Below are 19,892 nucleotides of genomic sequence, written 5' to 3' on the forward strand. Positions count from 1 at the left end.
TTTCCTCGTTCCTCGTTCATGCATCGCAATGCACCTTATGACCTGATCGCAGACCAGCACTGAGTGGCCACTCGTTAAAGGTTCCTCATTGTTCGCTCCGTAGACGGGTGTGTAAATATCTAATCTTACATTATCCGTTACAGCAGATGCTAATAAGCGTTAGTCAGCCGCGGAGCCACGGATTCGAGTTCGAATGACGCATCGCTCTCAAATACTTTTGAATTTAAACGCTGTTGCGTGCCTGTACAGAGTGCGTCACTGCTCATTGACACTCGTTCGCGGGGCTCCTGGGACCGGGAGCATCTCGATTCACCTCTGCTGGCGCTCCCATTTAGTATTTACAGCAAAAATAAACATTTATTTACACATTACACGCGGGCGCATCGCGGGCAACTAGTAGAGCTCCTCACTTTCGTACAGCCGCGCCAACCGTCTTATCGATTGTTTCGTTTTCTTTTGTATGAACTCGTCGACGTGGGAAAAGATCGTCACGATTCCCATCAGGCGCTCCAGCGCGCCGTGTACCTTCTCGGCCCGCTCGACGCTGCTCTCCACGTGTTCGTCCGGCGCGACCGGGGCCAGCAGACGCGACATGACCGGGAACAGCACCGCGCCCCCCTTCGGCGTTCGACTTCGCAAATCATTAACGTAATCGTAATCGCCGTAGTCCTGCTCGCCATCGCCATCGTCCTCGTACGAGTAGCTGTGCCGTGGGGCCGCTCGCTTCCTATGCTGGCAACCACACGACGGCGGCGGAGGACTATTGTCCATTTCCGGGGCAGCCTTGATGCTGCGCGGACGCACCCGGGACACCGTGCCGGCGAGCGATGGGTAGGACAGAAACTCATCTTCCAGGTGCTGAAGGTTCAGCTTGGTTATGTCCAGTTTGGGAAGCTGCGATTCTCGTGCGGCCATCGTCGTGGTCAGCGGCGGTTCCGTCGATCGGACCGTACGCCGCGCGGTGGTCGATTTCGCTGTCGACGTAGAGGTGGTCGCTGCCGGGGTCGTGGTGCTCGGACTGACCACCGACAGCTTTCGGCGGATCTTCCGACGAATCTTACGCACCGTCGTGATCGTGCTGGTAGTCGTTGTGGTGAGGGTCGTCATAGTTGCCGTCGCCGCCGCCGTCGCCTCCGTCGCCACCGTCGGTCTATACGGATCGGTAACCGTCTGCTCAGCCGGTTCAGTGGCCGGTTCGCTCCAATCGTCCAGCTGTTCGGCGATCGGAGCGATGGAGGCCGAATAATCGTTATCGATAACATTCTCCTTCATATCCATCGCATCGGTGTCACCGGGGTCCACGGAGTAAGCTGGACCTTGGCGGGCCCCACCATCGTCCGCATCTAGCTGGTTCACGGTTTCATAATCCACGGCCGGCCGATGGTCGACGAGCAACGGTTCAGTGTCATCCAGCCGCTGGTCGGTGGCGGCATGATCGAACGATCTCGCGTGGTACTGATTAAACAGTTTCACCGAAATCATCTCACTCGCTGCACACGTACCCGATGCCGTTGGATGGACAGGAAATGGAAATAAACCAGGAACCCCGGGGCCGATTAGACCGCTTATCATTCGGCAGGATGCAGCCTGAAAAACTTGCCTCTTTCGACCGAATCGGACGACAGGGCAGGGTCGAGATGCAGGAATCCGGGATCCGTCTCGTCACTCGCCACGATCCCCACGCCCGTTCCGGGTGGCCGTTTGCCGATCTCTAGAAACCGAGCATCTGATTGCACGGCCAGCAGCTACGGCACGGCGGTTCACAAGTTCACACAACGAAACCAAGAAAAAGAAAAGATGGCAATTAAAACGGTGCTCCTGTGCTCCGCCAGGATTATGTAACGGACTGAACGGGGTTATCACTGGGTCTTGTTATGTCACTGGCGACAACACACGGAATCGGAGCACTGCACGGAGCTTCCGCCGGGCCGTTGATTAGCTCCAATCATCGGCTTAAATTGGTTTTTTTTGGGCGGCCTCACTCAATTGCTTACCGACAGAATCCAGGCGATCGCCAGCACTAGCAGCAGGGTGGCCATTTGTGGCGGTCTCCAGCACATGATTGCCGCTGCTGGTGGCCGTCCTTCGGTGGCCAGTTCGTTTGCCCCGGCGGGCCCACCACATGGAATGTTGGCGGAAGTGTGCACCCCGACTGTAGTACTATTCTGCAAAAAGACGCCCAAACAAACAATCCAAGCACCCGCGGGTGGCCAAGCCTAGGTAGTGCATTCTAGGTAAAAGTTGTTAGTAAACCTGGCGCTGCCTGTCGCGGCAGTAAGCCACCGTTACCCGCTCGGGGGGAGTGAAATTTTGTTATTTCTTCGTAGAAAGCAGCAGAAGTAAAAGTTCTGCGAACCGGAACGGTGCGATCGGGATCGTTTTTTGAGGATGGAGTGCCTCAACGTTAGTGGCCGAATTTAATGCTTCGCTACGACAGAGATATTACGAATTGAAATTGCCCGACTGTTAGATTTCTCTTCGAAGGCATATCGTACTCAAGGAAAGGGACGGTTCAGAGACCTTGGCGGCCTGCAGAATTATACCAACCATCAAAATGTGCCCCCTCTTAATGCATGTTTTACATAGCGCCTCATTTATGAAACTACGCTCATTCACTCGTTTTAAAGCACTTCCTACCCGGTAAGTGATCGGTAACGGCTCACCGCTCTCAAGGGACCGCCGACGTGTTCATGAGCTCAATTGAATGGACGTGAAACCATCCAACCGTATCAGGCTGCGGTAGTTCTAGCACGAAAGGGAAACGCGTTGAGGTGGTCATGACCACTATGTGTCAATTGTTCTAACGGTGGTCCTTCCAAGCAACGAAGATCTTCAGCAATTAGCGATTAGACGGTCAGTTAATTGAATCCCAACTAGTAGATGATAGTGTCACTCGAGGCTGGCTGTAATTAGCCATCAGCTTCCGCTTGTTGGTCGCTTTCAACAAACGTCGTTCACAGATTAGGGACCAGGGAGCGCTTTGAACTAATATTTGGTTGGCGCGATAAGAGCATCTTCTTCCTCTGTTTGGGCATCGTTAAGAGGGCAACGTGCTGATCAGCAGAGCCGTCAGCAGAGCCGAAATCGCACGATCGCTGGTTTGTGTTCTTATCCTCACGATCGCTGGTTTGCTGGATGCACCACGCCATGGCTGCATGCCTGCAGGCGCAATGCCTATTGCTGGGTCGATGAGAGAGAATTTGGAACACTTTTCCCCAGTCGGACTCTCTCGGACGATCGGACGATAAATCAAGAGAAACGCACACGCTACCAACACAAGCAATCGCGGCGGCGGAATGCACCCGAATGGCGAATCGGTAATCATAATCGGCCGCATCAGCATGCATGATCTTACTCAAGAAATTATTCAACGCCCAAAGCCACGCCAGCACGGCATTAGGCGCATCGTCTGAACCAGGGTGGAATCGGGGCCGCAATCTCCAGACAGAGAGAGAGAGAGAGATGGAAGGCGTGTTGCTTCTTGATTGGCCACCACCCCCTTCAGACGGGTTGCAATTCGCCGACTGCCGTGTCGGCTACGCTACACCGCGGTCCAACGGACCGTGTTTCACTTCTGGTGTTGTCGCTGATATTTGGACACGGTTTTATAAGCCCCGCCGCGACAACCAGCCAGCCAGCCAGTGAAGAAGCCCCACGAACGCGGCGTGACGACGAAATCCGAGCGGCCGACCGACTTGAGGGGCACCGGATCGTCGTCGCCGTGGTGGTGGTGGTGCGCGCGCGCGTGCTCGCTCGCGGAACCACCATAAACCGGACCGCCGCCACAGGACCGCCCGGTGGTTGTTGGGCCCTCAACTCTTCACTCCGAGTGCTCAGTTTCACCGCGAAGGTTACGCACGGCGCACACGGTCGCCGCGAGCAGTTGGTTGCGGGCAGATGGTTAGTTGCCAGTGGCCAGGGGGCCACGAAAAGTGAATGGAAAGTGACGACAGAACGGCCGTGATGCCGGACTAGCGAGTGAAGAAAAGTATCAGTTGAATCCGAAGCGAATCGAACGGAAGTCACAGTCAGACCGTTCTGAAAGTTCACTTTGAGGTGCTCCAGGAGTTCGAAAAGACACTACATCCAGGAACAGCGGAACAGGGGAGTTGCGCACGCACGGAGTGGCGGGGATGGTGAAATCGTTTCCCTTAGTTCGTGGCGTTGGCTGCTAGTTCGGCGCACGATCGCGATATGGATGTGGTACAGTACGATGAAGATATTTCCGCGAACGGGTACTACGTGCGGCTGCTCAGCGATCACTTTAGCATCGTCGAGACGGCCACCGTCGAGGGATGGATCATCTGTGTGCCGCGTGTCGGCTCGTTCAGCGACCAGTGCCTGGTGGATCAGGAGTTTGCACTGGCCCACGTCCTCGTGCCGAACGAGGAGCTCCCGGAGACGCACTTCTTCAACCTCAATTTCCAGCAGCTGAAGCTGGACGAGCGGTCGCTCGTGTTCGCGAACGGGCTGAGTGTGCGGATACTGTTCGAGGAGATCTTCTACCGCGACGGGCTGAAGTACAAAGTGTGGTGCGTCGAGCGCCCGTTACATGATATGAAAAAGTACGGTACGTACGCGGAGGATGACCTGTCGCTGGGACGATTCCTCGGCATCGGCAGCCTCACGGAGGCGGTCGAGTTTATACGGACGGCGGCGAAAAAGAAGGACATCTTTGGCCGGATGGACGCGAAGGTGTCGGGGTTTGTGCGTGCCAACGGCGACATGGGCCGGTGGCAGTTCGAGGAGCAGAAAGCGGCGATCAAGATGATCTACGTCGAGTGTCTGGAGCTGATACTGCAGAACCGGAAGCTGAAGGACCGCTGCCAGCGGGATATGGTGCTTCGGGGCAACGTGAAGGTGGCGATCGAAACGTACGTGATGGACAAGCTGTACGATCACGTGAAGAACGTGATCGACGTTTGCCGGATGGAGCAGGCCGAGGGTTTCAACAAAACGCTGCGCAACCTGGGCGATGTGCAGTGCGCGGAGTTTGAGGTGGCGAAGCGACACGGTGAGCTGATTCCGCTGGCGAAAAAGGAGCTCGCCAAGATCGATCACGCCCGCACGGTGATCGATAAGATCGCGTGTCTGCAGCGGGTCATGGAGGTGCTGACGAAGGGCGCGGGCAATGGCGACGACACGCTGACGATGGACAATCTGGTGCCGCTGTTCATCTTTCTCATCCTGAAGTCGGGCCTCACGCACTGGATGATGACGATCACGTTCCTGAAGGAGTTCCAGTTCAACAACGTGTTCCGGGAGCAGCGGATCGAGTCGGGCGAGTACGGCTTTCTGATAGCGACCCTCGAGGCGGCCATCGTGTACATTAGCTGCGGTAGCATTGCGCGAACCCAGCGGCTCGGCCTCAGTCTTGAGCCGAGCCGCGAACATTCGCTGACCGCGGAGCGGGCGTTTCGTAACGCGGACGACTTTCTGAGCCACCTGCTCGCGCTGATGCACAGCGATGACGAAACGCGGATCGTGGAGCTGCTGCAAGATGTCACCAACAGCCAGGCGCTGCTGTGCACCGGGCCGACCGAGGCCGGCTACTACTATCTGCCGTCGATCGACGACCAGAACCAGCGGGGCCAGTCGGCGCTCCACCTGGCGGCTATCTTGGGCAACGCGAAGCTGCTCACGCTCATCCTGTCGCTGCAACCGAACGTGAACGCACTCGACGCGAAGAACTGGACCGCGCTGCATTACGCGGCAGCGAACGGTCATCAGAATCTGCTGCTACTGCTGCTACACGCCGGAATCAACATTAACAGCACCAGCACCGATCGGCACACATCGCTCCATTTGGCGTGTCTTAATGGCCACAGCGGATGTGTGAAGGCGTTGCTGTACTTTTCCGAGCACATGCGCATTTACGTCGACGTGAACGCGGCCACCGAGCTGGGCCATACGCCGCTCCACTACGCCGCCCGGTGGGGCTTTCTGGACATCGTCGAAACTCTGCTCGAGTACTCGGCCAACGTTGAGGCGGTCAACAAGCTGGGCGCCTCACCGCTCAAGTATGCCCACAACGTGCGTATCGGAAGGCTGTTGGTTGATGCGTTGCGAGCTCAGCGACGCGCCGGTCACCCCCCGGCCAACGGTTTTAAACCATCGATGCGCCAGTCAACGTACACTCCGGATCCGTTCGAACGGGGCGACGATCTGGCTGAGGATGTGCGCGAGCAGCGCACAATCGAGGAGATGAAACGCATCGAGAAGGCACTGGAGGCGATCGCAGCGCAGGACACGAAACTGGCCTGTGCCTACCTCGGACTGGACGGCGGGGATGTACCGGCGGCAGCGGAAGGAGTGATACCGCTATCGGACTACCGGAACCACAGCACGATAGACGACTATGCCGACAGCCGGAAACTGTGCCATCCGTTGTGCACCTGCAACCAGTGCGTGAGGAAGTCGTCCGAGTTCTACAGCCTGTGGCGCAAACCATTTAGCTCACCGGCCAAACCCATCGAACAGCGCCCGAAGCCACGCTGGAATTTGAATGCGGTCAACGGGGAAGGGTACACGGCTCTGCATGTGGCCGCCGTGCACGGTAACGTGGACATGGTGCGGGTGCTGTTGGCTGAGGAGGTAAACCCGACCGTCCGACTAAAGTCGGGGGCAACCGCACTCCATCTGGCGACCCGCGAGCGCCGGTTACGAATCGTTCGGATGCTTCTCTCCCGCTACCCGCCGGCGGACATAGTGGACCTAAAGGATAGCCGCGGGGACACACCGCTGCACTACGCCGTGGAGCAAAACAACCTGCAATTGGTACAGATGCTGCTAGATGCGAATGCTGACCGCACTATTCGAAATCTGCAGGGCCAACGGCCCATCGACATAGCGAAGAACAGTCTGTACTTTAACGTTATCAACTTGCTCGAACAGCGCTAGGTCGCGAGCGTTGTGTGAATAATGATTTGTAAATATTTGGGTTACGTGTAGAAGTAATAATAAAAAAAAATTACAATGCGATTCTTACCATTCGTTTTATGATGCGCGATTTTCACGGTAAACGTTACGGTAATGCTCTTGGCCACTTGGATACATTTTTGTTCGCACGGCAACAAACGAATTGCTACGAAACCGACGTTAGTTTTTTTAAGTGGAGCTGTCACTTCTGTCACTAACTGACAGCCGGGCTTGAAACTGTTCCGTGGAAGGTGATAGGAAATAAACAAACCAGCGTAGGTATGTTTACTTTCAGGCGAAAACTGCTCACCGTCGGTGATTACAGCATCCGGATATTGTCCTCCCATCCGACCACCGCCAAATATCACACGCTTCTTAGTGCCGAGCACTCGACGGCGCTGTTACACGAACGCACTCGATCCCTGGTGCGGCCGAATGTGCTGGCGAATGGTCTGTTTTGGGAACGGGACCGTAAGGGCGGCTACCAGTCGCGCGAGCCATCCGTTCCTACGACCGAACTAATCCGGAATGGGCTGAAGGAGTTACGACAAGAGCTAGCGCTTTATGCGGAGGAGTGGAAAGCACGGCTAGAGAGCGATCCGCTCATGGTATTCCGGCCGGGCGAAACCGATGTCGTGTTTGCGTTCGAGCAGCAGCAGGATCGAGAGCGATGGGTCGTTACGACGGATCACGATCATGGCGAAGGTTATTCGCGAGCCCGTTTCGAGCAGAGTGCCGCCGGCTATGGGCTGTTTCACGGTACCCTCGAATCACGCGTTCCCATCGACGGGCGAATCAAACGGGCCGGCTATGCGAACATTAAGAGCCACCGCGTACGGAAATCCTTTAAACGGGAGTCATTCTACGACTGGGGTCAGTACAATACACTCGTGCTAAAGGTGCGTGGTGACGGCCGCTCTTACCTGATCAATCTCAGTGCGGAAGGGTACTACGACATCCTGTGGAATGACATTTACCATTACGTTCTGTACACGAGAGGCGGACCTCACTGGCAGGTGACGAAGATACCATTCTCGAAATTTTTCCTCGGTTCGAAGGGACGCGTACAGGACAGCCAAGGGCCGGTGCCACTGAATCGCATCACGAACGTTGGCTTTTCAGTGGGGGCCCGCGGAGACCAGGAGGGCGAGTTCCGGCTTGAGATCGACTACATTGGCGTAGAGTTTGATCCGTCACACCAGGAGGAGTTTGCGTATGAGATGTACAAGCAGCCCAAGTACATCGTCGCCACGTAGTACTGTGGAAGATATGTTTGTTAAGGCTTTGTTAACATGTTAGGTAGCAATATAGTAATAGGTTGAATCATGGTCAAAAGAAAACTATTGTGTTTTGTGTTTTATAGTACGCCAGCCGAATCCCTTGTCGCCAGCCGATCATGCTTCTGGAAGCTCAAGCATAGCACCGATTCCTTTCTTGCTTTCAAATGGATGGATTCTCTATGCGACGGGTCGGTTTCCAAAATAACATAAAGTCATCTTAAACTATCTCGTGTGTGACTTAAAGATAAGTGATGCTTTACTTTCAGATAGCAACAATGATGTTCCGTTTAAAGCTTCCAACCTAATCAACATCCGAACGCTTGCAATTATTTGTTTTCTCCTGTTTCTGTCCACGGTGCATTGTGGACGTAAAATGATAATACCTCTTATCACAAGCACCCGGAAACACGATGCACGGAGTTCATGAAGTTGCTTGAGAAAGTGACGAACGTACGAAGAGAACAAAATTTTGGGTTTTGGGAATGTAATTTTCCGAAGATTTCTCTTTATTTCCGTAATTCATCTTACGAGTAAGTAGTACATTTGTTTGCACCTGAACAGCTCTTACCACTTGGACGATCGTTTGCAATACGGACCACAGCTAGATGGGGATAGAATGCATGCCTAGACACAACACCGGGACACCCCACAATCTTTGTTTCTTGTGGCCACGTTACTTCCAAACGAAATTTGACCACCAATTTTGGGGTAGCCGCATGCAAAAGTTTGGAATCAATTTGACAAATAAACAGAAATGTCTTACAATCTGCTAGACAATTCGATTGCCGCCTCACAGTAAAATGGAAAGTCGATTTTAAACCAATAAACAAGCAACAATAAAAATGAAAAAACAAAAGTGCCCTCATCGGCGATTAACTGCGATAATGTTGGCAGAAACGAACGGACCAACTGAGGGTAACAAGCAAAGAAACAACGATTTCAACCAACGGTTAACTGAGGGAAAATGGACACAAACTAAACCTTGTACGTCGCCGAGGCAAGGTTAGCGGTGACAGTGTTTGATTATGATACAATAATAGTATTAATTAGCACATAGTTAACAACTTGAGGCGCACCATGCTCTTGTTTCTCCTACCGAGAGGCTGTGCTTAAATTCTAATGTAAAATATTGATTTCGTTTGTGTGTTCTTTAAATTGTTTGTTGTTATACGCTTTTAAGTTTTCTACATCGTACGCCATCGCCCCACCAGACACCGGGCCGCGTAACACCAAGGATTCTTCTATGTGTTCAAATAGGCAGACCTCAGCACTATTTAAATATATATATATTCTTTTCAGTTATTAAACCGACTAATGCCCCGCTTCAGCGGGTATTCGCATTTTCTACAGTATAATAAAGATGATAAAACAAGAAAAAAAACAATGTATAGCAACATAAGTTGGCTCTCCTTATTGTACGTTTTGCGACGCTCGCTGTCTTCGAAAGCAGTGTCCCTACGTTTTCTGGTTCTTCTTAACTGTTTGCTCGCTCTCTCTCTCTCTCTCTCTTTCTCTCTATCACCCGAGAAACGTTAATTTGTCGTTTGATGTTGATTTGATACCCCCTTTTTTTAATGCGCACCATAAGTTCATTCGATCACGCATTGTAGACCACGTTTTGCTGAATGTTATTAGATGGTTCGATGCTTCAGCCATTTCAAAAACTCACTCTAGAGATAGACAGAGAGATAGAGAGATCACATTTACCGATGGCCTTTGGGCGCCGGGATGTACGATACTTTTCGAATGTATGCCGCCCTCAGCGTCGAGCCGCCGAATCAAAATCTGTGTTCACGCTACGGATTTCCGAAAAGACACGTGTGTATGGTCTGTGTGTTGCGTGTTTGTTGCCTTTTGATGTTTTAACTATTCATTTCACATGTAACATTTGTATGCTCACGCTGCGTGAAATCTGCTACTACTACCTCTGTGGAATACTTGTCGTTTGTGTGTGTTTAGCGAATCTTGCATTTTGTTTTTACTATGTACGCTGGTGACCCTCCCCACGAGACAGGGCACCAACCCGTGACCCCAGGTAATGCGACACAGAGTAATCTTACGATATAATAGTACACCTTCTGCCGCTGGCACACTAACAGGTTCTAGTTCCGCGAGACTAAACCAAACAAAGGCCTTAATCCTCTAGATTACGGAACGCCTGCTGCATGTCCTCGTACAGCTGATCGAAATCTGACTTGATCTTCGGTTCACCGTCTTTCACTGGGTCCTACAAAAGCAATCGAAATCAAAGTTACAACCAAACATCATCCCCTGCCGTCGCTGGAAGCGTACCTTGAACTTCATCGACGATAGCTGGTACAGAATGTTGCCCATCGCGTCACGGATCACGTTCCAGGTGATCTTATTCTCGGACTGTGCGGTCGTTTCAACGGCGTGGCGCGCCATATCGTAGAAGCCAATCATGTTCTTCAGCATACCGACCGTCTTGTAGAAGGGGCAGAACCGATCGTACGCCGAGTACGAGTTTTGTTGCAGGAAATCGTCCTTCAGCAGCTTGGCGACCTCGAGCGTAATCTTGTCGGTTTCGGCCAGCGACGCCTTACCGACCAGCTGCACGATTTCGGACAGATCTTCCTCCTCCTGCAGGATCTCCTTAACCTTGGTACGCAGTGGCACAAACTCCTGGAAGTTCTTGTCGTAGAAATCGTCCAACGCTCGCATGTACTTGCTGTGGGAAAGCAAAGGTAGAGTCAAGCAATGGACAAGGTACGCTCATCATGTTGCTACCAACCTGTAAGAAATCAACCAATTGATCGACGGGAAGTGCTTACGCTGGGCCAGCTTTTTGTCCAAACCCCAGAACACCTGCACGATACCGAGCGTGGCGGAAGTGACGGGATCGGAGAAATCACCACCGGGCGGTGATACGGCACCGACAATTGACACGGATCCTTCACGCTCCGGGTTGCCCAAACACTTGACGCGGCCAGCGCGCTCGTAGAAGGAAGCCAAACGGGCACCCAGATAAGCCGGGTAGCCAGAATCGGCCGGCATTTCGGCGAGACGGCCAGAAATTTCTCGCAACGCTTCGGCCCAACGAGAGGTGGAATCGGCCATCATCGACACGTTGTAACCCATGTCACGGAAGTACTCGGACAGCGTGATACCGGTGTAGATGGAAGCTTCACGGGCGGCGACAGGCATGTTGGATGTGTTGGCTACCAGCGCAGTACGCTTCATGATGGACTCCGTGACACCGTCAATCTCGACCGACAGTTCCGGGAAATCACGCAGTACCTCAGACATCTCATTACCACGCTCTCCGCAACCGACGTACACGATGACGTCCGAGTTAGAGTACTTGGAAAGCGACTGCGAGATGACAGTCTTGCCGCAACCGAACGCACCGGGGATAGCGGTGGTTCCACCCTGGACGCAAGGGAACAGCGAGTCCAGCACACGCTGTCCAGTCAGCAGCGGGTGATTGGCGGGAAGCTTCTCGGTTACCGGGCGTGGCTGACGCACTGGCCACACCTGCAACATGGTGAATTTGCTGCTTTCACCGTCAAACTCCGTCTCAAGGATCACATCGTCGACGGTGTAGTTGCCGGGCGGTGCGATGTACTTCACCGTACCCTTGGCCTTTGGCGGTACCATCAGTTTGTGCTTGACGAGCGTATTTTCATGCACCAGCCCATACAGATCTCCACCGGTGATGTGCGATCCCACCTTCACGTTCAGCGGATTGAAGCTCCAGCTTTGCGTGCGCGACAGGCACGGCACGTTGACACCCTTGGGAATGTAGATAGAGCTGGTCATTTCGTTGATGTCCTTCAACGGACGCTGGATACCGTCAAAAATGCTGCCCATGATACCTTAATAACAGAAGCAAGCAAGCAAATTAATAGCACCCTTGGAATACGCAGCTAACGGCTTTGATTTGAGACAAACCTGGACCGAGCTCGACCGAAAGGGGTTTGCCCGTTCGCAGGACTGGATCGCCCACGGTGACGCCAGATGTTTCCTCGTACACCTGAATGGTGGCCATATCGCCCTCTAGACGGATGATCTCACCGACCAGCTCGTAGTATCCGACACGTACCAGCTCGTACATAGCCGATCCCGACATGCGTTCCGCCGTCACGACTAGGAAAGGAAACGGATTATTAATGTACACATGAGAACTACGATGAGCTAATTTGCATTCATTTTCTACACATAATTAACCATGAATTTCACAATAAAAAATACATACATTTTGCGCCACATTGTGGAAAGTGGTTTGATCACCTGTTTGCTTTCGAAAACAGAGTGTCATCTGACCAAAATCAGATATCAAACCATTCAAACCTAGGCGCTATTACATAATAAATCCGTTACCGTCCGTGGACGTGCTTTGTACACCAAACTTTGGACGGCTCAATCGATTGAACGTGAGCACTTTCTAAATACCTTCAAGATTTTTTAAATGGAAAAACAAAACATCGAACATCCATTGCGATTCTGCGTTTGCTTAACGAAATTGCCTGGCATCACATGAATCGGTTCCAATTCACGCACACATGCACCATCACTTCACACGTCATGTGACTCGCAGCTACTTGCAATGACAGATCTTGGGAGGAAAATGATAATCTTTGGCCCGTCGCTTTTCTTCGTGCGAATAACGGAATGGAACGGAGCAAATTTTCACAGCCAATGCCGCCCACTTACCAGGACCAGATACGGCGAAAACGTATCCGAATTTGGATTCGCGATCCTCATCGCTGATTTTCTTCAGATTCGACATTTTGTATCTCGTGCTTTCGTGACGGACTTTCTGTCGATACCCTTTCCGCTGGCTTCTTGTGAAGTTCTGTGGAAATGAGAAAAACAAATCCTAATCAGTGCCGGCAAGGAAGAAGCTGAAAACGTAAAGCCCATTAGCGGCCCCAAAAAAGATCAGCTGAGCATAGGTCTGGTGTCGCAATTTGCAAGCGCAATAAACAACGAACGGTGGCACCGTCCGGTGGTCATGTGACCTGCGTGTTTTAATCAGACTCAAAAGTACAATGGAATGCTTCGTGCCGCGGGTCACGGGATGGTGGAAGATACTTCGATTGAGCGTAGTTTAACCGCGCGAGACCAGAAAAGACCCTAAATTAGAGGATACTACTTCTTAAGCACGTTACGGAGATGGGGCGAGAAGTTTGCAAATCGATAGAAAGCCACCACGGTTTCGGCGACACCTACCCCACACTGGTTTGCTGATCTTTTTTGGACTCACGGTGCACTACGTTTAAGTAACTGCAAAGAGCAACGTAGGAGGTTGTTATTTGTTCCAAAAAACCAACTCTGAACCCGAGATCCTCCAGCGAAACCCACTTACGCAGTCTTCGAGCGTGGAAATGCAATGCAACTGACTGAGCGAAGGTGCAAAATGGTATCACAAGACTGGGAAAAATTTCCTCTACACCCGCAAGCATATACAACGCACGCATGTCACACTCACACCATCTCACAGGATTTGAAACGTTATTCAAGGTTGTTACGACTGCTTGTTATTGCAATAATTGGGAAGAAGTTCTAGAAATGGTTGAATAGAGTACGAAAGAATCTTTGCAATTAAAATAATAAATTCCGGGCAGATCAATGCTTGTTGATGTTTTTTATAAGTGTTGTGCGATTGTTTGTTAATAACCTCTAGAACTCTTGGCGGAACGCGGTTTGCTGTCACAACATTGTTATCCAATCAAAGTAGGATCCGCGCAATGTGTTCTGTTTAACATTGGTTCGGTGCGATAGAAATCTAGCAATGGCCAGCATAGTGGCAGCATTTTCCGGTATTTTCACCAAACCGCGTTCGCTAGCGCTGTTCCAGTACACAACCGTGCGCTTCCGGCGGAAACCACGTTGGCTTGGTACAGCCAAGAGCAAGCTGTTCCGTGTTCCGGAGCGCAAAAAGCAGATCGCCGAAGAGGTGAATGAATTGAAACGGTTGCACAATACCTACCGCACTCAGATGAAAGCCGTGCGGAGTTTTCTGCGAGACGAAGTGGAAGCATCGAAACTGGTCAGTCGCGCCGGTATGGTGCTGCAAACGCCGGAAGAAGAGGAAGCCGAATGGCAGGAAGCGCTGCAGCGGAACGATGAATGGAACCGACAAACGGCGGCGGTACGTGACGAGCGGTTAGCGGTGGAACGAGCAGCTCGGAAGGAATACATTTTGGAGCGGTTGGTCGCCAAAGAGCACCGGGAAGCGGATAAGAGGGAAAAGGTTGAGCAACTGGTCCGTGCCGAGAAGGAACAGTCGAAAACATTCATCACCAGTGAGAATATTGATAAAGCCATCGAACTGGCCCTGGTGCAACCGACCAGCTACAATTTCGCTCTAGATCGTGACGGTAACATTCATCGCCATGGCGATACGTCAGCCACAGAGACCAACAAAGCCGACTAAAGAAGGCCAACGGTTCAGCATCGTGTATTTCATGTAGAATTCTTAAATAAATATTCCCAATCTGGGGATGCGTTCAGCTTGGCTTTGATGGTGCTGAGGTTGATTATATTCCCGCTCCGTTCCGACTGATTCGTGTTGATCGACACCAGCTCCTGAAGGAATCCGGTATCCATTCCGACGCTAATATCGAACATAATCTCCCCCAGCATCAGTTTGGTTTTTCCCGAGCGGTACCTTATTATCTTACCGATGCAACCTTCTTCCAAGTCTCGGACTGTGCAGTGCCTTGGTTCAGTTTCGGCGGCGGCCGTTGGTACGGCGGGGTCCAGTTTCTCGTCGCTGCTGCCACTTGCCAATCGTTTCTCTGCAGTATCACATTTTCCAGGCAGAGCGTCGGGCAGCTGTAAAAGGAAAATGTTCGTTTCCTGTTCTGGGCCTGTCTTGAGGGATTCCAATATGTTGAGCGGATCCGAGCTTCGTTCGACCAAAGGCTCTAGTTTCACTTCCGCAGGCCTTATTTTGTAATCGGCTGAAACGAGATGAATAACACATATGCAAACGACATCTCGACGATCTCGGTAACATTTCTCCGTGTGTTCTTACCGTTTTCCAACTTAACAGGTAGTTTCAAATCTTGCTCCAATTTCTGGTCCAACTCATCAATCTCGTTGTCGAGATCACATAAATTTTTCATAAACCTTTGCTCCTCTTCTAAATCCACTTTCGTGTTGGCTCGAACATAGACCGGTTTTTTCATCGATTCGCCTGGTTCTTTCGAAGAACTTGACCGATCTGTAAGAGAGAAGGCAGCTCACGGTTGGTACACATGTCGAGAAACGAAAGGGCTTGCATCGCATCACGTACGCACCATATTTTGCAAAACGACCTTTCTGTTTCGCCATACCATCAGAGAAAATGCCCGACGTTTGAACGAGCAGAGCTTTCTTGTGTTTGGTGTTTCTATCGTTTTTATTCCGATCGGTTTTCATTGTTACTTTCGGTCCCGAAGCTGTCTTCACATCTCTGCGAATTAAAACGATGTCCAGTGAGTGCGGAAAGCTCAATACGACAATGTGAAGGAACTTACGTGTTTCTGTTTCGCGCCACAACTAGGTTGGGTTTATACATTTTCTTATTGTCCGGCGGTTTCATCGGTCGTCCATTTGTGAGCGTTAAATCTCGTGGAGATGAAAACGATCCGAGACGTTTTGTGTTTGGCGATCCTCCCAAAGCTGGGGTGGAGTTTGCTAACAAGTCGCCGTTATTTACGTGGTAATCTGTTTTTAAACCGGGCTCTTGTTTGATTCGTGCTGTTGGATCCATTTTAGAGAGATCAAAGAAACTCGGCTAGTACTATATTGGAGAAAATATCACAACTTTCCGCACTACGAGTAAAATGAACTGCAATGTGCATGTGCGTCGATCAAAACAAACGCTGCAGGGTGGCCAGAAAAGGTTAACGTCACATGAAAATTGTTTCGTTACCATTTAAGCTCACGGTTAACAACACAAAACTGAAGGGTAATTAATTTGGTGAACATTTAAATTAAGTACTCCTCAATAGCCCCAATTATTTATTCATCAAATAAATAATTGTAAATTTTTATTGAGAAAACGTATTGTCGGAGTTCAAATCAGCTGGCAGCACTGTTTTGTCGGACTGTCACACGATAAATGACGCCGTCAAGGCATTTTTCGTGCTGAAAATGCTGCGTAAAGTGCGTCGCTGAAAGGATTGTGGTAAAATAGCACAAATTGGAACAAAAAGGCTTTTTCGTTCCTTCACTAGCATCCGTTTTTGCGAAAAGTTGTTGCCTTGCTTTCCAGCCTACTTTGATTTAGCTGTGAGAGCAGGCTTGTTGGGAACAAAATATAAGACCGCGAAAGGTGACTTTGTTTACGCTACTCACATGACGCAATATCTGCATACTCCGCGCGGCAGTTAGTTAATACGGGAGTTCTTCATTAAGGGCCATTAAACTCCTTCGAGGCGGTGAAGTTTCGCGGTTTCAATCCACGGTGGATGACAAATTCCACGTATAGTTTCGATTGCACCTGCGAAGCAACCTTCGACAATGGAGCACAGCTACATGCGCGAGTTCCGGCTCCCGGAGAGCAACCAAACGTCGACAACGCGGGCACTGATGATTCACCGGCCACCACAGTGTCCGTCGTGTCACGTCCATTCGCAAGATGAGCGTATCGATCTGGAAGAATCGTACAATCCGCCGATACCGTCGTACAATGAGGAAAACGCCAGAAAAGCGATGCAAGAGAGTGAAAACATCATCAACGTGACCCGAAAGTCCGCCACCGACGAGGATGATTGGGAAGAAAAAGTTAACAAGTATGAGACGCAAGTTACATTGAGAGCGGTTTAATAAAAGCGTTTGCTTCCTGTTCCAGGTTCGGATGGTCCGTGCAGCAGTTTAAGCTTTTCGGTCGCGTCGCACGCCTTCTCGATATGGACCGGCTGGCACGGTTGACTAACACGGACAAGCAACACGAACCGGTGCATAGACGCACGGTGATCGACAAATCGGTCAGCCGGTTGCGCCAGGCACTTGCCAGTGTGTCGTGGGAAACCCGCTTAACGCAGTGGCTGCACAGTTTACTGATGGAAAACCTTCCCCCGAGCTATCTGGCCATCTACGTAGACCTTCTACAAACGTTGCAGGCAAAGTTGCCCGATTTGGTGAACAAGATGGTGTTCTGTCACCCGCAGAACAACGTCGGTCAGGAGCTGCTGGGGCCCATCCTGAAGAAACCCTGGGAACCGATTGTGGCGAACAAAAACCGTAAACTTCCCGGCCAGCCGTACATCATCGTGGTACCTTCGGCCCCGTATTACGCGCAACCTTCTGCTCGTATGCAAAAGTGGTACAACTTGTTCTCTACCATGGCATCCGTTATACCGATTCCGGGGCCCACGGTCGATAGTGCGACTTCGAAGCAAACGCTACAGTACCTGGCGGAAAAGATGGTGGCGGACACTCGAGAAAAGATACAAGAAATACGGAAACCCGCTCCTAACCGGCCCATCATACTGGTGGGCTTCAATGCAGGGGCGGCCCACGCCATACAGATTGGGCTGATCGAGGCCGTGAGTGGTGTGGTTTGTTTGGGATTCTCCTACAACACTTACAACGGATCCCGCGGAGCGCCCTGCGATCACATTTGCGAAATTACTTCGCCGGTTCTTTTCGTCATCGGTCAAAATTCTGCGCGTTCCAGGTAAGCCGGTAGAGGTTTATTGGGCGCCAAATTGTGGTGCAAAGTGTAACGCAAAGTTCTGTTTTTCCACAGCCAAGAAGAGATAGAGATGTTGCGGGATCGCATGGTCGCTCAAACGTCACTGGTGGTCGTTGGGTCGGCCGACGAATGTCTTCGTGTGTCGAAAACGAAGCGCAAAATCGAGGGCGTAACTCAGTCGATGGTGGACAACATGGTGGCGGATGAGATTGCGGAGTTTGCTACGAATTGTTTGCTCAGTCCACCGAGCTCCAAACAGTGCGGATGCGATTCGGCCGAACAGAAGTTGAACGGTCCCGTTTCAACGGTCAACAGTGGTCTGTGTAAAGAAGACGATACGGCGAATCAACGCAAAAGGAAGCCAGCGGCTGATTCCAAGGGTGGCAGCAAGCAGCCGAGAAAAACGGTTAGCCGAACATCGAAAGCCTCGGCGACGAAAGGGGCTCGTTCAACAGTTGTACCAACACCGACCGCCCAAGAAGCGTTGGACATGGCCATTCAAAGCATTTTGCCGTCCACACCCGAGAAGCAAACGATCGGCAGCAGCAAAGTGTTAGAGCCGTTCAATCGAAACGCTCCACGATCGGACCTGGCTACGGTGAACAACAAAACCTCGAACTCTTCCGAGAAAGTAGTAAAGTACGAGGTACAAGATTCGAACGCTGCACAGGTCATCTCGGGCGTTGCCAGCACCCCGATAGTACTGCCGATGTTAAAGCGAGCTCCGACCACACTGGTCAACCACCCCCCCGATGCAACTGGCAACATGAATGTAAAATTGATCGCATCGAATCAGCTCATTCAGTTGAAACCCAATGCTGGCACAACACAAAAGTTCTATTCGTTGAAATCTTCCACCAAACCGGTGGTCTCCGTAAGCTCCGGCACTCCTAACGTCATCGGTGGCAGCCCTGACGATGCTGCTACATTCTGCCCAAAAAAGTTTACAATCATCCAAAAACCAGGCCAAACAGATTCGGCTTCAGCTGTCAGCATCAGCACCACCACCAACGAAGCGAATGAATCCGCCACGAGCGATCTTACGGGAACGAACATTTTCGATCTACCGATCGTGTTTGACGATGGTTTTGTTGCAGACAGTGCTCCGGCTGTGACGACGGCTGCAGAGAATAAAACGTCACCCAGTAAATTGGTGGTGTCTGCCGCAAGCGTCAGCGGTACAACGAAGCCGATCATATTGTCCGATGCTATTGTTTCACCCCCTAAACCGCTCAGTGGCAATCGTTTCGTGACACTGCAACCATCCACGGTTGCGGGTGTTGGCAAAACGAATAAGATCGTGGTGATCAATAAGGGGAACATGAAGGCAGTCGATGGCAGCATGATTGTTCCGATGGCGACCAAAATTAACCTGTCCACCGCCAGCAGCACCACGGGAACTCCGGGCTCATCTGGCAACGTTATATACACCAAGGTGCTCCTAACGAAACCATTGACTACGACCGCCGGTACGATAGGGACAACCATTACCCACAAGAATCTAGGCCAGCTGCTGACGGCTGGCAAGGTGGGAATCATTAACAGTGCTGGTACAGCGGTCAAACCAAGCACTTCGTTTGTCATTAATACCACGAAACCTATAACCAAACTCATCGAAGACACGCAAATTCGGTCGGTAGTTTCGGACACGGCTACCACCAAAGTACCGATGATTGGCACTAACAGGATACTGATCAAACCAAGCGTAACTCCCACAGGTGCTACACCTGCGACTCTCTTGGGGCGAAACATAACATTTAAGCGCGTAAATATCGTATCTTCGTCGACCGCAGAAGCACCGGCCACCACTTCCCTGAAAGAAGCCTCAAAAGAGCAGTGAATCCGGGATGCGTTAATCACTATAATTTACAAATCAGCGAATCACATGTAATAGGTGTTTGAAATACAAACTAATTATCACAAGTGCAAGTAAATGTTTCTTTAAATTAAATCGATATTTTAGAAATCATTCGTTGGCGCTTTAGGGAGATCGGTCAAAAGGAGTTGCACAACAATTTGTTTGTTTTCATAAACGTCAATCT

General features: G+C 51.2%; 7 protein-coding genes across 8 annotated transcripts; 4 read left to right on the forward strand and 3 right to left on the reverse strand.

Annotated features, from left to right (window-relative positions):
- Positions 1-382: 382 nt before the first annotated feature.
- On the reverse strand, positions 383-2,060 carry LOC131207333 (uncharacterized). The gene is made up of 3 exons (XM_058199944.1): positions 1,995-2,060; positions 1,601-1,745; positions 383-1,490 (listed from the first exon to the last, which is right to left on the reverse strand). The coding sequence occupies exons 1-3, from the start codon at positions 2,058-2,060 to the stop codon at positions 394-396; spliced, it is 1,308 nt and encodes a 435-aa protein (XP_058055927.1). The 3' UTR covers positions 383-393.
- Positions 2,061-3,914: 1,854 nt separating this feature from the next.
- On the forward strand, positions 3,915-6,965 carry LOC131209396 (ankyrin repeat domain-containing protein 27-like). The gene has a single exon (XM_058202456.1). It carries the CDS (start codon positions 4,195-4,197, stop codon positions 6,898-6,900), a length of 2,706 nt encoding a protein of 901 aa, XP_058058439.1. The 5' UTR covers positions 3,915-4,194; the 3' UTR covers positions 6,901-6,965.
- A 227-nt stretch (positions 6,966-7,192) lies between these two features.
- On the forward strand, positions 7,193-8,246 carry LOC131210029 (complex I intermediate-associated protein 30, mitochondrial). The gene has a single exon (XM_058203216.1). The coding sequence runs from the start codon at positions 7,200-7,202 to the stop codon at positions 8,172-8,174; it is 975 nt and encodes a 324-aa protein (XP_058059199.1). The 5' UTR covers positions 7,193-7,199; the 3' UTR covers positions 8,175-8,246.
- A 431-nt stretch (positions 8,247-8,677) lies between these two features.
- LOC131209914 (V-type proton ATPase catalytic subunit A) lies at positions 8,678-13,566 on the reverse strand. 2 transcript variants are annotated; one of them, XM_058203071.1, is made up of 6 exons: positions 13,528-13,566; positions 12,873-13,014; positions 12,111-12,305; positions 10,951-12,034; positions 10,491-10,887; positions 8,678-10,425 (listed from the first exon to the last, which is right to left on the reverse strand). In XM_058203071.1, exons 2-6 carry the CDS (start codon positions 12,946-12,948, stop codon positions 10,333-10,335), a joined length of 1,845 nt encoding a protein of 614 aa, XP_058059054.1. In that variant the 5' UTR covers positions 12,949-13,014; positions 13,528-13,566; the 3' UTR covers positions 8,678-10,332. The 2 variants fall into 2 exon arrangements, with proteins under 2 accessions (XP_058059054.1, XP_058059056.1); XM_058203073.1 differs by having other exon boundaries at positions 13,392-13,534.
- A 329-nt stretch (positions 13,567-13,895) lies between these two features.
- On the forward strand, positions 13,896-14,699 carry LOC131209177 (small ribosomal subunit protein mS26). Its single transcript, XM_058202176.1, has one exon. The coding sequence runs from the start codon at positions 13,954-13,956 to the stop codon at positions 14,596-14,598; it is 645 nt and encodes a 214-aa protein (XP_058058159.1). The 5' UTR covers positions 13,896-13,953; the 3' UTR covers positions 14,599-14,699.
- On the reverse strand, positions 14,078-15,974 carry LOC131209176 (DNA-directed RNA polymerase III subunit RPC4). Its single transcript, XM_058202175.1, has 4 exons — positions 15,686-15,974; positions 15,467-15,621; positions 15,202-15,390; positions 14,078-15,127 (listed from the first exon to the last, which is right to left on the reverse strand). Exons 1-4 carry the CDS (start codon positions 15,919-15,921, stop codon positions 14,628-14,630), a joined length of 1,080 nt encoding a protein of 359 aa, XP_058058158.1. The 5' UTR covers positions 15,922-15,974; the 3' UTR covers positions 14,078-14,627.
- A 373-nt stretch (positions 15,975-16,347) lies between these two features.
- On the forward strand, positions 16,348-19,725 carry LOC131208784 (KAT8 regulatory NSL complex subunit 3). The gene is made up of 3 exons (XM_058201672.1): positions 16,348-16,945; positions 17,005-17,832; positions 17,905-19,725. Exons 1-3 carry the CDS (start codon positions 16,674-16,676, stop codon positions 19,688-19,690), a joined length of 2,886 nt encoding a protein of 961 aa, XP_058057655.1. The 5' UTR covers positions 16,348-16,673; the 3' UTR covers positions 19,691-19,725.
- The last annotated feature ends 167 nt before the right edge of the window (positions 19,726-19,892 follow it).

The sequence above is a fragment of the Anopheles bellator genome, chromosome 2 (assembly GCF_943735745.2).
Source record: "Anopheles bellator chromosome 2, idAnoBellAS_SP24_06.2, whole genome shotgun sequence".
In the NCBI taxonomy this organism is placed as follows: Eukaryota; Metazoa; Arthropoda; class Insecta; order Diptera; family Culicidae; genus Anopheles; species Anopheles bellator.

Coding starts and splice junctions, on each gene's coding strand:
- LOC131209914 (XM_058203071.1), bottom strand. CDS start 12,948: ATGTCGAATCTGAAGAAAATCAGCGATGAGGATCGCGAATCCAAATTC. Junction 12,306..12,872: donor TTTCGCCGTATCTGGTCCTG/GTAAGTGGGCGG, acceptor TTCCTTTCCTAG/TCGTGACGGCGGAACGCATG. Junction 10,426..10,490: donor TATCGTCGATGAAGTTCAAG/GTACGCTTCCAG, acceptor TTGCTTTTGTAG/GACCCAGTGAAAGACGGTGA.
- LOC131209176 (XM_058202175.1), bottom strand. CDS start 15,921: ATGGATCCAACAGCACGAATCAAACAAGAGCCCGGTTTAAAAACAGAT. Junction 15,391..15,466: donor AGGTCGTTTTGCAAAATATG/GTGCGTACGTGA, acceptor TCTCTCTTACAG/ATCGGTCAAGTTCTTCGAAA. Junction 15,128..15,201: donor ACCTGTTAAGTTGGAAAACG/GTAAGAACACAC, acceptor ATCTCGTTTCAG/CCGATTACAAAATAAGGCCT.
- LOC131207333 (XM_058199944.1), bottom strand. CDS start 2,060: ATGTGCTGGAGACCGCCACAAATGGCCACCCTGCTGCTAGTGCTGGCG. Junction 1,746..1,994: donor CGATCGCCTGGATTCTGTCG/GTAAGCAATTGA, acceptor GCCGTGCCGTAG/CTGCTGGCCGTGCAATCAGA. Junction 1,491..1,600: donor GTCCGATTCGGTCGAAAGAG/GCAAGTTTTTCA, acceptor GTACGTGTGCAG/CGAGTGAGATGATTTCGGTG.
- LOC131208784 (XM_058201672.1), top strand. CDS start 16,674: ATGGAGCACAGCTACATGCGCGAGTTCCGGCTCCCGGAGAGCAACCAA. Junction 16,946..17,004: donor TGGGAAGAAAAAGTTAACAA/GTATGAGACGCA, acceptor TTCCTGTTCCAG/GTTCGGATGGTCCGTGCAGC. Junction 17,833..17,904: donor CAAAATTCTGCGCGTTCCAG/GTAAGCCGGTAG, acceptor GTTTTTCCACAG/CCAAGAAGAGATAGAGATGT.
- LOC131209177 (XM_058202176.1), top strand. CDS start 13,954: ATGGCCAGCATAGTGGCAGCATTTTCCGGTATTTTCACCAAACCGCGT.
- LOC131210029 (XM_058203216.1), top strand. CDS start 7,200: ATGTTTACTTTCAGGCGAAAACTGCTCACCGTCGGTGATTACAGCATC.
- LOC131209396 (XM_058202456.1), top strand. CDS start 4,195: ATGGATGTGGTACAGTACGATGAAGATATTTCCGCGAACGGGTACTAC.